Source organism: Phocoena phocoena, chromosome 18 (genome assembly GCF_963924675.1).
Source record: "Phocoena phocoena chromosome 18, mPhoPho1.1, whole genome shotgun sequence".
NCBI lineage: Eukaryota > Metazoa > Chordata > Mammalia > Artiodactyla > Phocoenidae > Phocoena > Phocoena phocoena.
In genome coordinates, this window is record NC_089236.1 from 24,559,438 (window position 1) to 24,578,611 (window position 19,174).

At 36.4% G+C, this 19,174-nt stretch overlaps 1 protein-coding gene across 1 annotated transcript in view; it reads left to right on the plus strand.

Moving 5' to 3' along the window:
• Positions 1 to 19,174, plus strand: part of VWA8 (von Willebrand factor A domain containing 8) — a 348,433-nt gene that overhangs the window by 12,039 nt on the left and 317,220 nt on the right. The window contains exon 2 of the mRNA XM_065896053.1: positions 4,550 to 4,627. Within this exon, the coding sequence (XP_065752125.1) occupies positions 4,550 to 4,627 (78 nt within the window). The remainder of the gene's footprint in view (positions 1 to 4,549; positions 4,628 to 19,174) is intronic.

Consider the following 19,174-nt stretch of genomic DNA (forward strand, 5'->3'; position numbering starts at 1 on the left):
GGGAAGAACACATGGAAGTGGAGATCTGAAAACTGATCCCCTTCAGACTGCCATGCTCTGTCCCCTTGGAAAGTCCTTGTGTACCCTAATTTAAAGACTCTTAATGTAAAGGAGCCATAATCAATAATTGTACAGTGTGAGAAATGCTATTACAGAAGGATGAGCCAGATACTGTGCAGAAGGACAGGAATGGAGTGATCAATTCTTGAGTGAGGTGGAGATGGTGCAAAAGGGAAAGTTAGGGTAGATTCAGTGGGGAGATGAAGATATCTGAGGAGTACTTGTGTGAAGGAAAAGTGTGAGAGATGTGGAAGGGCTTCTAGGTCAGGGGATAAAGCATCAGTTCCTGAGATAAGAATACAAGAAGTAGAGCTGGTTGGACAACACACACAGAGAATATAGAGTTTCTCATGTTAAATTTGAGGTGCCTCTGGAATACCAAAGTAAAGTGTCCAACAGGCTACTGAGAGGTATTGAACTCGGGAGAGAGATCTGAGCCAAAGTAGACATATAAGACTTTAACTGTACAGAGGTCAGATGTGGGCTATGGGTATGGATTAGATGACTAGTCAAGTGTAGCATGGTAACAGCGGATGGCCAAGAACATAAGCATTTGAGGCAGGGAGGGCAAATGTCTAACCCCTATGAATGTCTTTTTCCTCTTTGCCTACAAATGGCTAATTGATCACTGCCCTGTTTCTTAATGAGTCCAGTTTCCATTGTGATTTCTTCTTTGGGTTTTTTGGAAGCCTGTTTCTTGATTTCCAAATGTTTAGAGATTTGCCAGTTATCTTTTTGGTGCTAAGTTCTAGTTGAATTCCATTTTGATCAGAAAGCATACTTTGTATGGTTTTAGTCCTTTGAAATTTATTAAGACTTACATTATGGTGCAGCCGAAGATCTAGTTTGATGAATGTTTCATGTACATTTAAAAAGAATATGCATTCTGCCATTGTTGGGTGTAGTGTTCTATAAAGGTCATTTAGGTTAAGTGGTTAATAAGGTTTTCAGATCTTTAATTCTACACTTGGTCTTAGCCAAAAGGCCAAGAACTGATTGTTTTTATTTCTATAACCTTCTTTTTTTTTTCTGCTCTTCCATCACTTACTAAGAGAAATATAGTAAAATATGCAGATATGATTTTGAATTTTTCTCTTCCTCCTTTCAGTTCTGTCAGTTTTTGCTTCATGTTTATTCCCCAGCTCCCTTTTGCCAGTCACCACCTTAGGTTTGCTGTGTTCCCCCACAAAGGGTCACAGCTCCTTTCAGGGGTTATTCTAAATACACTCACTCTCTCTCCTTGCTCTCCCCTGGCCCCTTCAGGCTTGGGTCAGTGGTGGTAATGGCTTTCTGTTATTGCTAGTCCCAGGGTACTGCACCGTCCTTGCTGGTTTTCCCAAACTCTGCCCATACCTTCATAAATGGTTCCTTTATTATTCTCTCCTCAGTTATTCATTTTGAATGGACTACCAGTTTCTTGCTGGGCCCCTGATTGATAATGGATATATTTAGGAAAAGCATTTCAGTTAGTAGGAAAATCCAGTGCAAAAGCCTGAAATGAATATATGTCTGACATGCTCGAGGAGTAGCGAAGAGACCCACGTGGCTGGAGTAGAATAAGTGAGGAGGACACCAGTAGGAGATGAGCTCAGAAGGGAAATGGGGTGCCAGATCAGAAATAGCCTTTAGGCCACTGTAAAGATGGGGGTTGAGCAGAGGACTGGCATTACTTGATTCCTATTTTCTTATGATCACTGTGGCTGCTCTGTTGAGAATTAACTGTAGGGTGCCAGGGTTGAGACAGGAGATCTGTAAGGGAGTGAGAGGTAATGCTGTTTAAATGAGAAAATGAATTTAAGTAGTAAACCCCTACCTGGCTTGGGTCAGCATTGTGGTGGTAGAGGATGTAGAGAGATGTGGGCAATACTACATATATATTAATGACAGAGTCACTACAATTTTCTGATGGGGGGTGGGAGAGAAAAGTTAAGAATGGCTGCAAGATTTCTGGTGTGAGTAGCTGGAAGGATTAAGTTGCCATTAGTAGAATTGGGGAATACTGTGGGTGGAACACACACAGATCAGAAGTTCAGTTTTTTTTTTTTTGCTGTACGCGGGCCTCTCATTGTTGTGGCCTCTCCCGTTGCGGAGCACAGGCTCCGGACGCGCAGGCTCAGCGGCCATGGCTCACGGGCCCGGCCGCTCCGCGGCATGTGGGATCTTCCCGGACCGGGGCATGAACCCGTGTCCCCTGCATCGGCAGGCGGACTCTCAACCACTGCGCCACCAGGGAAGCCCAGAAGTTCAGTTTTGAATATGTCAAATTGAAGCCGACTATTAGGCGCCTCAGAGTCTGTTGGTATCCATGCTTCGAGTTCTGTGGTCTGGATTAAAGATATAAATTTGGGAGCAAGCAATATATTAGTTTCATAAGGCTAGATGAGCTCATCAAGGAGAGGTTATAGATAGAAAAGAAAAGAGGCTAGAACCGGGCCTCCGCACCCAGTGATCGGAAGTTGAGGCGGATAGGAAGAAAAGGCAAAGAAGACTTGAGTCATAATGAGGTAGGAGGAAAAGCAACGAGGTGAGAGGGCAAGGAGAGAGAGGGCGGGGGGGGGGGGGGGGGGGGGGGGGGGAGGGAGAGGGAGGGAGAGAGGGAGGGGAGAGGGGAGAGGGGAGAGATATGGAATCCCTGTGGAGTGAGTCGTGATTGGGGAGAGGGGAGAGGGGAGAGGGGAGAGATATGGAATCCCTGTGGAGTGAGTCGTGATTGGACGCGGGGCTCTGACTCCACTCCAGATATCATGGTGGTTAACTCTTCCTGCTACCTGTACCCTGGCAGCCAAGCTGTGGCTAATGACGTAGCCTTGGCCAATTCAATGTTCCTGCCCATGACTGCGAGTCATGAGGGAGTTGTGCAAAGGCTGCAGGAACAGTTTATTTATGGCAGTGTCCTTTTTATTAGAAGATATATCTGAAGACTTTAAGGATGAAGAATCATGACTTTTGCATCTTAAGGTAGTGTTTTTCCAATTTTCCTACAGGTTTGAGAAATATCAAAATAAAAGTGGGGGAAAAAGTTGTCCTCTGACTGTGTTGTCCCACAGTATGGATCTAATGGTGCCTGGGGTGGTATCTCAGTGAGTTTATCCTGGGGTGTGACTTTGACTGTGCTTCCTGTTGCCTTCCCTAACATATTGTGGACTAGTTTCTGAGCCTAGGTCTCTTCATGATGGGTTCACGCTTCCTGTGAGGTATTTCATAGAACCACTGTAACAAAACCCCCAATGTCCTCATACTAACCTAGTTTGAGATGGAGTTTCTGTTACAGTAGTTCTGTGAAATAGCTCACAGGAACCATGGGTTACTTAGAGTCAAGATTAAATGAAATAACATAAATAAATATGTCTATAATAGTATTTGCCAAATAGTTGGTACTCAGTAAGTGTTAGCTGATGTCTAGACTAATTCAGAGGAAAATACCTTTGATTCACACTCTAAATGTATGTGCATTCTGTATTAGAAATTATACCTGTGTTTTGCACAGTGTTTCTACTTATCTCTTAATTTACCACATACCTGTAATATATTTCTTCATCTATAAAAACTTTTTTTTCCATAGATTTACAAATTTCCTCATTTATAAAGTCTCTGTCTCACATATTTGGGGAATGTGTAAAGGACTTAGAAGATAGTAATCATTCAACAAGTGTTGGCTGTTGTTAGTACCATGATTTAAGGCCTTATTCTCCAGGATACCTCACTAGCTCAAAACTGGCAGTGTTGAAAGATGTGTTTTACACAGCTACTTTTTCTAAGTGTTTTTGAGCCCTTTGCAAGTAAAGTTCCAGTTGCAGATGGGATCAATATGTCTATTTTGCTGTTGGAGAGAGCAAAGCAGAGATTGTTTGGTTCACTCCTGCACTTTAGAAGATCAACCAGAAATTAATGTTACTTTAAAAACTTAGAACCATGTAGAAGTGACTGAGAGCTTTTGCTCTGTTTTGCTTGTTTCATGTAGGAATTCTTGGCATATATGCCACTGGGGCTTTGTTCTTTTCATGTACCTAGAAATGTTGAATTTGGGAGTTATGTTGCTAGAGAACTTGAAGTTGTATGTAGTAAAAATAAGAACCTATAAAGATGTAAAAAGGTTGCAAATACATGTTAAAGATACCACCTTATGGGTGCTTTGGACGATCTTAAACAAAAGTGCATCCTTCTGTATTGTTGACTTTATCAGTATTGCTATTAATGAGAAAATAAAGCTGGTTAATATATTTTATAGTATTTCACCTTTTTTGCTAAAATAGCATTTAAAAAGTGAATTTCACCGACACTTCTTCTTTATATATATAACTTATACTATGGATACTAATTGTACAGCACAGTGCCTGACATAGATAGGTGTTTCTGTGGATGCCCAACACAGACAGATCTGTGGTACACACATCCCTCTCTGTAGGTCAGGAGAATCACTGTTGCAAAAGCCGTAGTGTGTTGTTTTCTTGTCTCTTGTAATGGTTGTGTTTCTGTATTCTCTTTTTAGGTGATACAGTTAATATTGGAGATGTATCTTACAAGTTGAAAACGCCTAAGAGCCCGGAACTTGTGCCACAGAACTACTGTAAGAACTAATCATTTATTTTATGAATTTATCACTTTGTATCACTTCATCCATGAATATTTCAGTAAAATATTTATTTTTCCATATATTGCTGTTTCTGTTTCAACTGAAATAAAATTTATACTTAGTAAAATGCACAGATCTTAAGTATTCCTTTTGATTAATTTTGACAATTTTATAAATGTGTATAACCACCAAGACTGCTTTCATCACCTCTGAATGTTCTCTTGTGCCCCTTCCCTGCTCTCCTGCTCTCCTGCTCTGGAAGCCACTGTTCTATTTTCTACCATGGTAGATTAGTTTTGCTTATCTAATTTGTTCTTCAGCCTTCTATAAATAGAATCACATAGTATAGTTTTTTTTTGTGTGTGTGTATTTGGTTTCTTTCCACCGAGAATAATTTTGAGGTTCATCCATATTCCTGTACCAATCAGCTTGCTTTTAACTGTTGAGTAATATTCCATTGTATAAATATACCATAATTTATTTGTTCTTTTGTTGATGGACAGTTGGATGGTTTCCATTCTTGGACTTTTATGAAAAAGGTACTGTGAACATTCCTGTAGAGGTCTTGTAGTCATAAGTTTTCACTTATCTTAAATAAATAACCAGAAGTTGATGTGTCATAGGGTGGATGCCTGTTTAACTTTACTAAACACTGCCAAAAAGTTCTCCACAGTAGTTGTACTATTTTACCCTTTGACCAACAGCAGTATTCCACATCCTTGCCAACCTTGCCATCCTTGGTATTTCTAGTCTTCTAGATTTTACTCATTCTACAAGGTGTGAAATGGTAACTCATCATGGTTTTTGTTTTATAACAGCTCTATTGAAATACAATTCATATACCATAAAATTCACCTTTTTAAAGTGTACAACTCAGTGGTTTTTAGCATATTCACGGAGTTGTGCAACCATGCCACTATCTAACTTTAGACCATTTTTCATCAAGTCAAAAAGAAACCTCACACTCATTAACAGTCACTCCCGGTTTCCTCCTCCTCCTCTTCCCCCTGCTGCCCCTCTAGCCTTTGGCAATCATTAATATACTTTCTGTTTCTTTGGATTTGCCTATTCTTAACATTTCATATAAATGGGATCATATAATATGTGGCCTTTGTGTTTGGCTTATTTTACTTAGAATGTTTCCAAGTTTCATTCACGTTGTAGCATGTATCAGTGCTTCATTCCTTTTTATGGCTAAGTAGTGGTCAGTTGTATGGATATACCACTTTTTGTTTATTCATTCATCAGTTTTGGGATATTATGAATAATACTGCTATAAATGTTCATATACAAGTTTTTATACAGACATATGTTTTCAGTTTTCTTGGATATGTGCCTAGGAGTAGAATTGCTAGGTTATATGGTAACTCTGTTTAACATTTCCAGGAATTATCAAAGTGTTTTCCAAAGAGGCTGTACCATTTTACATTCCCACAAGCAATGTACGAGGGTTCCAGTTTCTCGATATCTTCAACACTTATTATTGTCTGTCCTTTTTATTGTAGCCATCTTCATGGGTATAAAGTGGTATCTCATTATTGTTTTGATTTGAATTTCTCTAATGACTCACAATCACTTCTTTGCTCAAAATCATGTCAATTCTTTTCTCAAAATTCCTTAAAGCAATCTAATACCTTAGGAACAAAGGTCAATCCTTACCTTTCATGATCTAGTCTCAGCCTCATCTCCTGTCTCTGTACTTCCCCTGTTCTATGTTCTAGTCATTGGGCACAATATAAAATAATTTTTTGTTCACTCTTCAGATTCTTTCAGTAGACAATGCGCTCCTTGAGGGAGAATATCTCACTTTTATCCAGTACAAATTTCCATTGACTCTACCTCCTAAATGGCTCTGCGATCTGTCCTCTCCACTCTGTCCCACTTTTCTTTTACTGTATTTTTTTTGAGGTTTTTTTTTTTTGTTGGCTTTTTTTTTTTTTTTTTTGGCCATGCCATGCGCATGCAGGATCTTGGTTCCCCGACCAGGAATCGAACCCATGCCCCCTGCAGTGGAAGTGCAGCGTCTTAACCACTGGACCGCCAGGGAAGTCCCCTGAGTTATTTTCTTAGTGGTAACTCTAGGGGTTATAATTAACAGTTTAACTTAAAACAAACTTGTTCATATTAACACTAACTTAATTTCAATAGTATATAAAAACTTTGTTCCAGTATAGCTCTGTTCCCTTCTACTTTCTTTGTACTATTATTGTCATACAAATTATAGCTTTATATATTAAAAATCTAGTGACACAATTTTATAATTATCATTTTATGAAATTGTATTTTAAATCAGATAGAAGAAAAGAGTTACAAACAAAAATATGTTTATATTATTTTTACATTTACATATATTTTTTACATATATTTTTTACATTTACTTATATTCCAGTTACCTTTACTGGAATGCTATTGTGTGGATTTGAGTTACTGTCTAGTGTGCTTTTATTTCGGCCTGAAACAAGGACACTCTTTAGTATTTTTTATAGGGCAGATCTGCTAGAGATGAATTCTCAGTTTTTATTTGTCTGGAAATTTCTTAATTTCACCTTTATTGTTTGAACAATTCTTGGTTGACATTTTTTTCTTTTCTGCACTTTGAATATGTCATCTTACTGCCTCTGGCCTCCATAGTTTCTGATGAGAAGTAAGTTATTAATTTTACTAAGGATCCCCTCTACATGATGAATCACCTTTCTTTCTGCTATCAAGATATTTTCTCCTTGTCTTTGTCTTTTGATAATTTGACTATGACGTATCTGAATGTGGTCTCTATGAGTTTTCCTACCTGATGTTTGTTGAGCTATATATACTATACTTTCATTTACATCACATACCCTTTATACTATTGTCAACATATATTTTAATTCCATATATGCTAAAACACTATGATATTTATTGTCATTTTTGCTAAAACAGTGACATTTATAGTTATTTTTGCTTTAAGCAATAATAGAATTTTAAATAAAATAAATATATAGATATAAAATGAAGATAGTTTTAGAAGCTTTTAATATTTATCCATATTTTAATGCTTTATACTGCTTTTTATTCCTTTCTGCAGATTCAGGCATACATCATCTGAAAGCATTTCCCTTTAGCAAGAAGAGTTTCTTTTAGCATTTCTTTTAGTATGTTTGCTAGATATGCATTCTCTCATCTGTTGTCTGTCTTAAATTGTGTTTATTTTGCTTTCATTTTCAAAGCATTATTTTTGTTATTGTTGGATATGGAATGCCATTGTTTTTTCTTTTAGTACTTTAAAGACATCATTTTATTGTCTTATGGTTTCTATTGTTTCTAATAAAAAGTCAGCTATAATTTTTGTTTTTTGCCTGTTTGTAACTTGTCTGTTTTCTGTATCTGCATTTAAGATTCTTTTATTATTTTTTATTTTTCACCAGAAGTTTGGCTTGATGTACCAAGGTACGGTTTACTTTGAATTTATCTTTGTTGTGTTTCTCTAAGCTTCTTGAATCTGTGGGTTAATAACTGTCATCAGTTTTGTCATCAACTTCTTGTCCATAACTAAGTTAACTGATCCTCTCTTCTGTTTTGTATGTTCAGTCTTAGTCCCATCTGATGATTCATTCATTTTGGTTAATATATTTCATTTCTACCATGTCCATTTGGTTTTCCTTTTTTTTTTCTAATTTTTTGGCCACGCTGCCCCGCATGCAGAATCTTAGTTCCTCCACTGGGGATGGAACCCATGCCCGCTGCAGTGAAAGCATGGAGTCTTAACTACCGGGCTGCTAGGGAAGTCCCTAGTTTTCCTTTTTATTTTTCATCTCTCATGCTTGAATACGTGAATGGGAAAGAGTTGGTGGTAGGTGCAGATTTTCTCTGTTGCTGGGGCTTCTCATCATGCCAGCCCATGTATGGCCGTTAGAGGTTTGTTAAAAGTTCAGCTTGTTTACCCTGACACATCTATGGCAGATTCTTCCTCCTCTTGCCATTCTACCAGGGATGAAAGTTAGCTGTGGGTCTCTTCTCTCCTTGAAAGGGCTCATTACTTTCTATAATCTAGTTCATTTAGATTTCTTTGTATCCTTAGCTGTATGATGGATTTTAAAAAACTGTGATTTTTGTAGATTAACGGGTTTGTCCTGGTTGTTATGTTGGAAGTGAAATTCTCTTGCAATTCTCACCATCCTAACTAGAAGTGGGAGTCAGGAATATTTATTTTTGATGTTCATTATTTAATGGTCATGCCTAATCATATTATTTTAATAGACAGGTTTTCTTTTCTAGGGGTGAGACTAATGGCTTAATTCTTTAACAAGTTGTTATACTTGTTTAGAGAAAAATTAACAAAATAGATCTATAACATCTTACATGGCATAGGTATGTGATAATTGAAAAAAAAAAACCACTCATTTTTCCTGATTTCTGGGTCTTTTCTCATTATGAATGTAGCTAACTTTTTATAATAAACTTCAGATGTGAAGAATAATATCTGCTCTTGATAGACAATAAGAAAAGTGTTATATAGTTTGAGTTCTGTAGGGAAACAACTACTTGGTGGGGGGAAATTATGTTTAAAATTTTGACTGTACTACTTTCTAGATGTATGAATTTCTTTCCTTCCTTCCTTCCTCCCTCCCTCCCTCCCTCCCTTTCTTTCTCCCTCTCTTCCTCCCTCCCTCCTTCTTTCTTCCTTCCTTCCTCCCTCCCTTCCTTCCTTCCTTCCTCTCTCTCTCTTCCTCCCTTCTTCCCTTCTCTCTCCTTCCCTCCTTCCTTCCTTCTTTCTTTCTTTTCAGATGTGTCAATTTCCGTAGTTATATGACTGTTCTGAGTCTCCTTGACTATATGGGGATGATCATTTTAACCTCACTGATACATTGTAAGGATTAAATCAAATAGCATATGTGAAATATATACGATAGTGCCCGGCACAAAGTGCTGAATACATATGAGTTCCTGATACAACCATTTCCCCAGTCTCCTGATTCTTGTTCCTTTTCATCTTCCATTATCCCATGCCTGTGACACTATTGAGTATGGGGATTACTAAAGGCTGCTGTGACTCTGCTTAAGAGATATGCTAAAAACAGTCATCTTCATTCAGTCTTATCCCTAAAAAATGAATCTGGAATATATTTCAGCTAGATTTAATTTTGAATTTGCCCTCAGTTAGGTTGTTTGCAGATCACCAATGTTGGTAGGCTCTTCAAATACACTTCAGTTTAAAGAGATCAAATTTAACATATTTACAGTGTGGAAAGAATGTTGGCCTTTTCAGTCTCACCTAGACCTGAAGCATGGTCATTGCCTGATAGCTATCAACAAGGGATAGCACTTATCCATCCCTTCTTTTAACAACTAAGATGCCATAGTCTCTTGTCTGGGGTCTGCTGAAGTACTTTGTCATAATCACAGATACTTACTCATTTTGAGGATCTTCTTATTCAGTGAGAGAATTAACAAGACTGTACTAGCTTCAAGAATTCAAGGGATCCTAGCAATAATATCAATTTAAAAACTTACAAGCATGTGCTTTGAATGAATGTATTCTCATACTTTGCAAATGACTGAGGAACAATACAGTGGCTGGCTCAGACCAAGTCCCAGAGTGTAAAAGGTATCTGTTCCTAAATATAGCAAAACTCCCATAAATTGTCACGAAAAAACCCCAGAAAAACAAAGAAAAGCCCTCAACATTTTGTGGTTTACATACTTCCAATTTTTATTATTGTTTGCATGCATCTCTTATGTAATCAAAAGTTTTCATTTCTTTTGTGTTTCATTATTAGTAGCTTACCCTTTGAAATATATCAGAAGAGAGTTTATACTGAAATCAGTTGGATGGTTTGTGCCTGCTTTCCATTCATCATTGTTCCTGCCATATATCAAGAGGATGATAGCATGTTTTACCCAACAGTAAATTGTTATATTGCCTCTGCTAGTCTTTCTTACGAGCCACTGTGCCATTTGTAAGAAAAAGACTGTTGGGCGTTTGTTAACTTGAAATAGAAAAAGTGGCCAAGCTAATTCAACCAAAATCTCACATATTCACATAAGTATTATGTGTTGGTTGCTACACATTGATTAGACAGATATATTGTATTGCATAATATAACATGTTTTTATGCATCTATTTACTGTATTATGTTCAAATACAGTTCTTTGAATGTTTTCTCCCTCTCTCAGGGACTATTACCAGAATGGGAAAATTACAGTCCTTTGGCTTCATTCTTGCTATTACATGACTGATTAGAGATTATGGGTTTTGGCCATGAGAGAACTTTGGTGGATTTTTTCTCGCTAAGAGTTATTTTTAAAAATATGTTAAAATATTTTGGAAATGGTGTTTTGTTGAAGTTTGATACCCTATTACTTTCCTTCCTGTATTTATGCTTCATTTTAGCTTTTTGCCTCTTGGATATCTAATATTTTGAAATGAAACATAAAATGATAGACTTTTGTTAAGGAAAGGAACTTTAGCAATTATTATCCTCTCTGGAACTCATTTTATAGCCGGGAAAGTAGGATCACAAGAAAGAGGTCAGAAGACTAATTAATTAGTAACAAAACCCAGATTTCCTGACTTCTGTTTGATTTTTCTTTTATAGTCTGCCACAGTATCTCTGGCGGCTTTCTTTAGAATAAGTCCTGCGATGTTAGAAAACTCTTTTGGAATTTAAAAGTGTGAAGGATTATTGAAAACTATTGAAATAGTTGAAGCATGGCAGTTTTATTTTATCTCTATCTTAATTAAAGTTATTATTTAGAGCATTGAACATCACTATTGTATTTTACTAATGAAGAAATAAAAGTCACAGTGTTGAACTATGATCCCTGATATTCATATTTAGCATCTATTTAATGGAATGGTAGAAATCCTGCTAACTGGCAGAAGCTATAGACTAGAGGTATTCTTAAGTGGAAGTCTAAAATTCAACTAAAAACCACACAAAAGCAGTATTATCTCATCAAAGTAAAATTTAATTCACTGACCATTTGATTGAGATAATGAATGCTTATATTTTGTAGTCAGTTGTCAGCTTCTCATTTGAACTGTTTCTGTCTTCACAGCATTGGGCACAGCAGGACATCTTTTTAGCTCTAGTATCTAGCCCAGTGCCTGGCATATAATAGACATAAGAGTTGGACTGTTCTTTAGTTTTTTTATTATCTAGGTCTTGTTACCTCCTGCCTTGACCATTATAACTTCCACTTATCATCTTAGTCCCTAGTCTCTTACCTGCAAGTGTTGAAGTGGATAATTGAAGCTTTTTTGCCTTTTTGTATGAAAACCAAACCTCAAGGCTTAGTTGAAATTGGCAGCTGTTGAAAAGGGGTTCCTTCATGTTTTTGTGCTTGAAGTTAAACGATATTGTATCAAAACTGATATTTCTTCCAAGGTTTGACTTATGAAGTGGTGCTCCAAGGTAGCAAGTTTTCAAGAGATGACTTTAAACCTGACCTTAGAATTATATTTCTGCTTCCTTACATAATCTTCTTGTTGCAGTCAGTGAACCAATTATATGTGAGGTCATTTAAGGTCTACTGGACACACTGAACTCTTAGGGCCCATAAAGATTTACTGCAAGAATTACAGCATTGTGCTCTTAAAATGGTGAGTTTGGGCATAATTAACAGGATGAGAGTTTTTTTAGTGGGGAAAGAACCTTTGTCTTTAGTTTGTAAATGATTTTAAGAGGTTTGAGAAATTCATCAATGTTATAAATGACAGAATAGCATGGAAAAGCTATGTCATTTTTGTGTCAGGGTAGATAATGTGGAACAATCATTGCAGCTACTTGTCAGTTTTAATAAATTAGTGACAGAGGTTACACAAAAGGCCTCCAGGGAGGTGTTACCTCAGATTCCCTTACTTAATCGTCAGTGCTTGAAAAACAATCTGAGAAGCAAAGCCTCCAATTCTTAAGACTTGCCTTATTTTTACTAGTGTCCTAATTGCCTCTCATTACATGAGACTTTACTTTTGAAAAGGATTTCATTTGAGATTTCTTTAGATATATTTTTAAGCATGGAGTCCTCAAAAGGAAGAGTCCCACCAACTTTTAAAGCTCCTGAACATGCCCTGAAGTTTCCTCTGGGGTCTCTATAGCAGTGTTTATTCAGTGCCTAGTTTTTCTTTAATTTTCTTTCTCCCAGGTACCATACTGAAGATGACTTAAAGTTTATTGATGTATTTTATTGCTTTTTATTTTCTATTTAATGACTGTTGTTGCTTTCTGCAACTTTCATTGCAGATGTACAGTTTTTGAGCTAGGTGGTAGACTTCTTTGTATTTACCTGGCAATTTAACCACCATTAATGACACCGTTTAAATGAATTCAAGTACTAAACCCCTAACTTAAAAAAATCACATTTTCAATGCATATATAACATATATGATAGGCAGAAGTTTAATACCCTTTATATACAAATATAGCATATAAATTGATGAGAAACATCATATCCAGTAGAAAATAGGCAAAGGGTTTAAATAGGCATACCACAGGACAGGAAATCCAGATGGCCAATATGTGCATATGTACATATGTTCTAACCCTGCTTAGTAGTTAGAAAGATGCAAATTATACAATAAGATAGCAATATTCATACACCATCTGGGCCAAAATTAAAAGGTATTATAATGTCCAGTACCTACAAGGTCGCAGGGAAATGGCATTTCGTACATTGCTGTGGAAGTGTGAGTTCATTTGACTTCTTTGGAAAGTAATATGGTAATAGCTATTAAAATAAAATTCCTTCTGGATGTAGCAGTTTCTTTATTAGGTTCTGTCCATTAAGGGAAAAATCAGCACATAAAAAAGATATTTGTACACAATATATATTGAAGCATTTTGTTGTTTTTGATAGTGACAAAAACTAGAAGCAATCTGAGTGTGTCAGTAGAGGAATAGTTGAATAAATTATTTTACAGATATATTATGGAAACTTCTGCAGCTGTTAAAAAAGAATAAATTAGATTTATATCTGTGGACCTGGAGGGTGTCCATATGATGTTGTTAAGCAAAAATGGAAGACTGCAGAGTAGTATATAAAGTACGATACAATTTTTGTTTTTGTTTTAAAAAACAAACAAACTTGGAACACCCTTTGCAGGTGTATTATATGTCTCCCTGTACACAGAGAAAAGTGTGGAAGGCCGAGCTCCAGGCTCTTTGACTTCTTTCTGGGGCATTGGGTTAGGAGTGGGGTTGGAAATGAAAGGGATCATTTAATTTTTCGGAGTTTTATCTTTGCTATAGTAAGTATATATTAGACTGTAACTTTAAAAAAGCTATTAAACTCCCATGCTTAAAGTGAAACTTTATTAAATTAGAGAATACATCCATTATAACTGCTTTTTCTGTGAACTGACTCATACAAATAAAAAGTTAATGCTTTGTGTTTAAAGAATTTGACAGGAGCTAAAAATTCTTGCTTCTTCTGGGATGTGTTCATAACTGAAGGTCATTCCTTGATCTCATTTTATGTTTTTGATTATTGTTGTCTTGTCATGAATATGACTAGCTACATTAAGATCAACAAAGTTGTCTTTTGTAAATTATCACAATTTAGCAATAGTTTATGGATAAGCATTTTAAGAGGCTGAATTGCAAATTGAATTTGGGGTATTAAATTGTGATCTATTGATTAGTCAAAATATTCTAATATATGTCACCCATCAAATTGCTACTTTCTCTGTGTATCACAATTATTTTCTACTTCCAGTATGGCTATGATTACTTTGCAATATGGTTTTTCAAAAGAAATATAACTGTTCCTATCACAAAAACAAAACATCAATACAAAAACTTGGGAAACACTGAAACAAAGGATAAAATGCAAATCATTTGTAAGCCTAATTATAAGCACTGTTAACATTTTAATTCTAATCTTTTAAAAAATAGTGTTACTAAGTGTAATTTACATACAACAAATTGTACATATTTAATGTACGACTCAGTAAATTTTGACATATGTAAGTAACCATGAAACATCACTAAAATCAAGATAATAAATAAACTCATCACTCTGAAAAGTTTACTTGTGCCCCTTTATAATGCCCCCCGGTTCCTCCCTTTTCTGGGAATCACTGATCTACTTTGTAGATTTATTTGGATTTTCTAGAATTTTATGTAAATGTAATAATACAACATGTGTTCTATTTTTGTCTAGCTTTTATCTTCATGACCTAATGGCCTCCCAAAGACCCCACCTGCGAATACAATCATATTGGCAGTTAGGATTTTAACATATGAATTTTGGAGGAACACAAACATTCAGTGTATAACTGTGGTGGACTGAATGATGTCTTTGTCATATTTTGGTATTCGGGTAACACCGATCTCATAGAATGAATTGGGAAGTATTTCCTCCTCTTCCTGTGTTTCCCTATGCAAATACAAGAAAATTTGCATAAATACTCTTATTCTAACACCTCTACACAAAAAATGGTATATGTGTATGCTCTGATTTATTTAATGTATATTGAAGTATTTTTCCAATTTTAAGAAAAACTGAATACCTTTTCTATGCTCAGTACTGTACTGGCCATTGTTATACTTCTCATTTAATTTTGATTACAGCTATCTGTATTATATCAGTCCCATCAGCCCACTTTATAGATGAGCGGCTTATATAAGCTAAGGCTTTATATATATGCATTTTTTTCCTTTGACACCTTCAAAGGATCTTATTGTACTTATCTTTGTCTTCTTGGCGCTAAGCATATAGAAGATCCTGAATAAATGTAACTGTGTGAATGATTTAATTTCTTAGTTCAGTTAGCGCATGTGGTAAATAATGAGGACTTTGATTCTAAGCATATTGTATTATGTCCCTTGTTCGCCTGTTTTTCCCCTTGATGTCCATTATATCCTAGTAGAGAGTGATACACGGTAGATAGGTCAGTTTAGTAAATGAGCGTGCACTTGCAGTGAGATTAGTTGTGATTCTTTTGAAATCTCTCTTGAGATGGTAATGCATGCAGGGAGTGTGATGAGCCTGGGTTCAGATTCTTTCTGAGCAATCTTATAGGATGACTCTGGTGAATAAAATGTAATGTCTTGGGAAAGCACCTCACACAGGCTGTACTAGTTAGGTAGGTTCCTTTCTCCCTTATTTTTTCCGGTGGTCTCTAGGTGCAGGAGGTAATTTGAGTAAACCCAGAAGCTCATTCATGACCACTGAATCCATACCTTGCAGCCTGCTGTCCAGGGTACACACCAGGTAGAGGACTGTGCAGGTGAGGATGGGCTTTTAATATCCTTCCACACCTAGTTCTCACTGTCTGAGGGACTGGACAAGGTGCTTTACCTATAATCCTCACAATAACTGTACTCAGTAAGTATTATTACTGCTCTTTTGAAAATAAGAAAACTTAGGCCCGGGAGATTCAGAATACTTGTCCAAGGACACTGATAAAGGACAGGATGAGAAATCACAGCTAGGTCTGTTTGGCTTCAGAGGCTTTTTCTTTCCATTGTATTATGTTGCCCCTTGGGATACTAAGAAAACGTCACTAGTTTATTTATTTATTTATTTTAACGTCTTTATTAGGGTATAATTGCTTTACAATATTGTGTTAGTTTTTGCTATATAACAAAGTGAATCAGCTCTATGCATATATATATCCCCATATCACGCCCTCTTGGGTCTCCCTCCCACCCTCCTTATTCCACACCTTTAGGTAGTCACAAAGCACCGAGCTGATCTCCCTGTGCTATGCAGCTGCTTCCCACTAGCTACCTGTTTTACATTTGGTAGTGTATATATGTCAATGTTACTCTCTCACTTCATCCCAGCTTACCCTTCCCCCTCCCTGTGTCCTCAGGTCCATTCTCTACGTCTGTGTCTTTATTCCTGTTCTGCCCCTAGGTTCTTCAGAACCATTTTTTTTTGTTTTTTTTAGATTCCATATATATGTGTTAGCATACGGTATTTGTTTTTCTCTTTCTGACTTACTTCACTCTGTATGACAGATTCTAGGTCCATCCATGTCACTACAAATAACTCAATTTCGTTTCTTTTTATGGCTGAGTAATATTCTATTGTATATATGTGCCACATCTTCTTTATCCATTCATCTGTCAGTGGACACTTAGGTTGCTTCCATGTCCTGGCTATTGTAAATAGTGCTGCAATGAACATTGTGGCACATGACTCGTTTTGAGTTATGGCTTTCTCAGGTTATATGCCCAGTAGTGGGATTGCTGGGTCATACGGTAGTTCTATTTTTAGTTTTTTAAGGAACCTCCATACTGTTCTCCATACTGACTGTATCAATTTACATTCCCACCTACATTGCAAGATGATTCCCCTTTCTCTACACCCTCTCTGGCATTTATTGTTTCCACATTTTTTGATGATGGCCATTCTGACCAGTGTGAGATGATACTTCATTGTAGTTTTGAATTGCATTTTTCTAACGATTAGTGATGTTGAGCATCTTTTCATGTGTTTGTTGGCAATCTGTATATCTTCTTTGGAGAGATGTCTATTTAGTCTTCTGCCCATTTTGGATTGGGTTGTTTGTTTTTTTGATACTGAGCTGCATGAGCTGCTTGTATATTTTGGAGATTAATCCTTTGTCAGTTGCTTCATTTGCAAATATTTTCTCCCATTCTGGGGGTTGTCTTTTCATCTTGGTTATGGTTTCCTTTGCTGTGCAAAAGTTTTTCAGTTTCATTAGGTCCCATTTTATTTATTGTTGTTTTTATTTCCATTTCTCTGGGAGGTGGGTCAAAAAGGATCTTGCTGTGATTTATGTCATAGAGCGTTCTGCCTATGTTTTCCTCTAAGAGTTTGATAGTTTCTGGCCTTACATTTAGGTCTTTAATCCATTTTGAGTTTATTTTTGTGTATGGTGTTAAGGAGTGTTCTAATTTCATTCTTTTAAATGTAGCTGTTCAGTTTTCCCAGCAGCACTTATTGAAGAGGCTGTCTTTTCTTCATTGTATATTCTTGCCTCCTTTATCAAAGATGAGGTGACCATATGTGTGTGGGTTTATCTCTGGGCTTCCTATCCTGTTCCATTGACCTGTATTTCTTGTGTCAGTACCATACTGTCTTGATTACTCTAGCTTTGTAGTATAGTCTGAAATCTGGGAGCCTGATTCCTCCAGCTCCGTTTTTCTTTCTCAAGATTGCTTTGGCTATTCGGGGTCTTTTGTGTTTCCATACAAAGTGTGCAATTTTTTGTTCTAATTCTGTGAAAAATGCCATTGGTAGTTTGATAGGGATTGCATTGAATCTGTAGATTGCTTTGGGTAGTATGGTCATTTTCACAGTGTTGATTCTTCCAATCCAAGAACATGGTATATGTCTCCATCTGTTTGTATCATCTTTAAATTCTTTCATCAGTGTCTTACAGTTTTCTGCATACAGGTCTTTTGTCTCATTAGGTAGGTTTATTCTTAGGTATTTTATTCTTTTTGTTGCAGTGGTAAATGGGAATGTTTCCTTAAATTCTCTTTCAGATTTTTCATCATTAGTGCATAGGAATGCAAGAGATTTCTGTGCATTAATTTTTTGTCCTGCTACTTTACCAAATTCATTGATTAGCTCTAGTAGTTTTCCGGTAGTGTCTTTATGATTCTCTATGTATAGTATCACATCATCTGCAAACAGTGACAGTTTTACTTCTTCTTCTCTGATTTGGATTCCTTTTATTTCCTTATTTCTTCTCTGATTGCTGTGGCTAAAACTTCCAAAACTATGTTGAAAAATAGTGGTGAGAGTGGGCAACCTTGTCTTGTTCCTCATCTTAGACGAAATGGTTTCAGTTTTTCACCATTGAGGACGATGTTGGGTGTGGGTTTGTCATATATGGCCTTTATTATGTTGAGTTAGGTTCCCTGTATGCCTACTTTCTGGAGCGTTTTTATCATAAATGGGTGTTGAATTTTTTCAAAAGCTTTTTCTGCATGTGTTGAGATTATCATATGGTTTTTATCCTTCAATTTGTTAATATGGTGTATCACATTGATTGATTTGCATATATTGAAGAATCCTTGCATTCCTGGAATAAACCCCACTTGATCATGGTGTATTCCTTTTAATGTGCTGTTGGATTCTGTTTGCTAGTATTTTGTTGAGGATTTTTACTTCTATGTTCATCAGAGTTATTGGCTTGTAGTTTTCTTTTTTTTGTGACATCTTTGTCTGGTTTTGGAATCAGGGTGATGGTGGCCTCGTAGAATGAGTTTGGGAGTGTTCCTCCCTCTGCTATATTTTGGAAGAGTTTGAGTAGGATAGGTATTAGCTCTTCTCTAAATGTTTGATAGATTCGGCTGTGAAGCCATCTGGTCCTGGGCTTTTGTTTGTTGGAAGATTTTAAATCACAGTCTCAATTTCAGTGCTTGTGATTGGTCTTTTTATATTGTCTCTTTCTTCCCGGTTCAGACTTGGAAGGTTGTGCATTTCTAAGAATTTGTCTGTTTCTTCCGTATTGTCCATTTTATTGGCATATAGTTGCTTGTAGTAATCTCTCATGATCCTTTGTATTTCTGCTGTGTCAGTTTTTACTTCATCGTTTTCATTTCTAATTCTGTCGTTTTGATTTGAGTCTTCTCCCTTTTT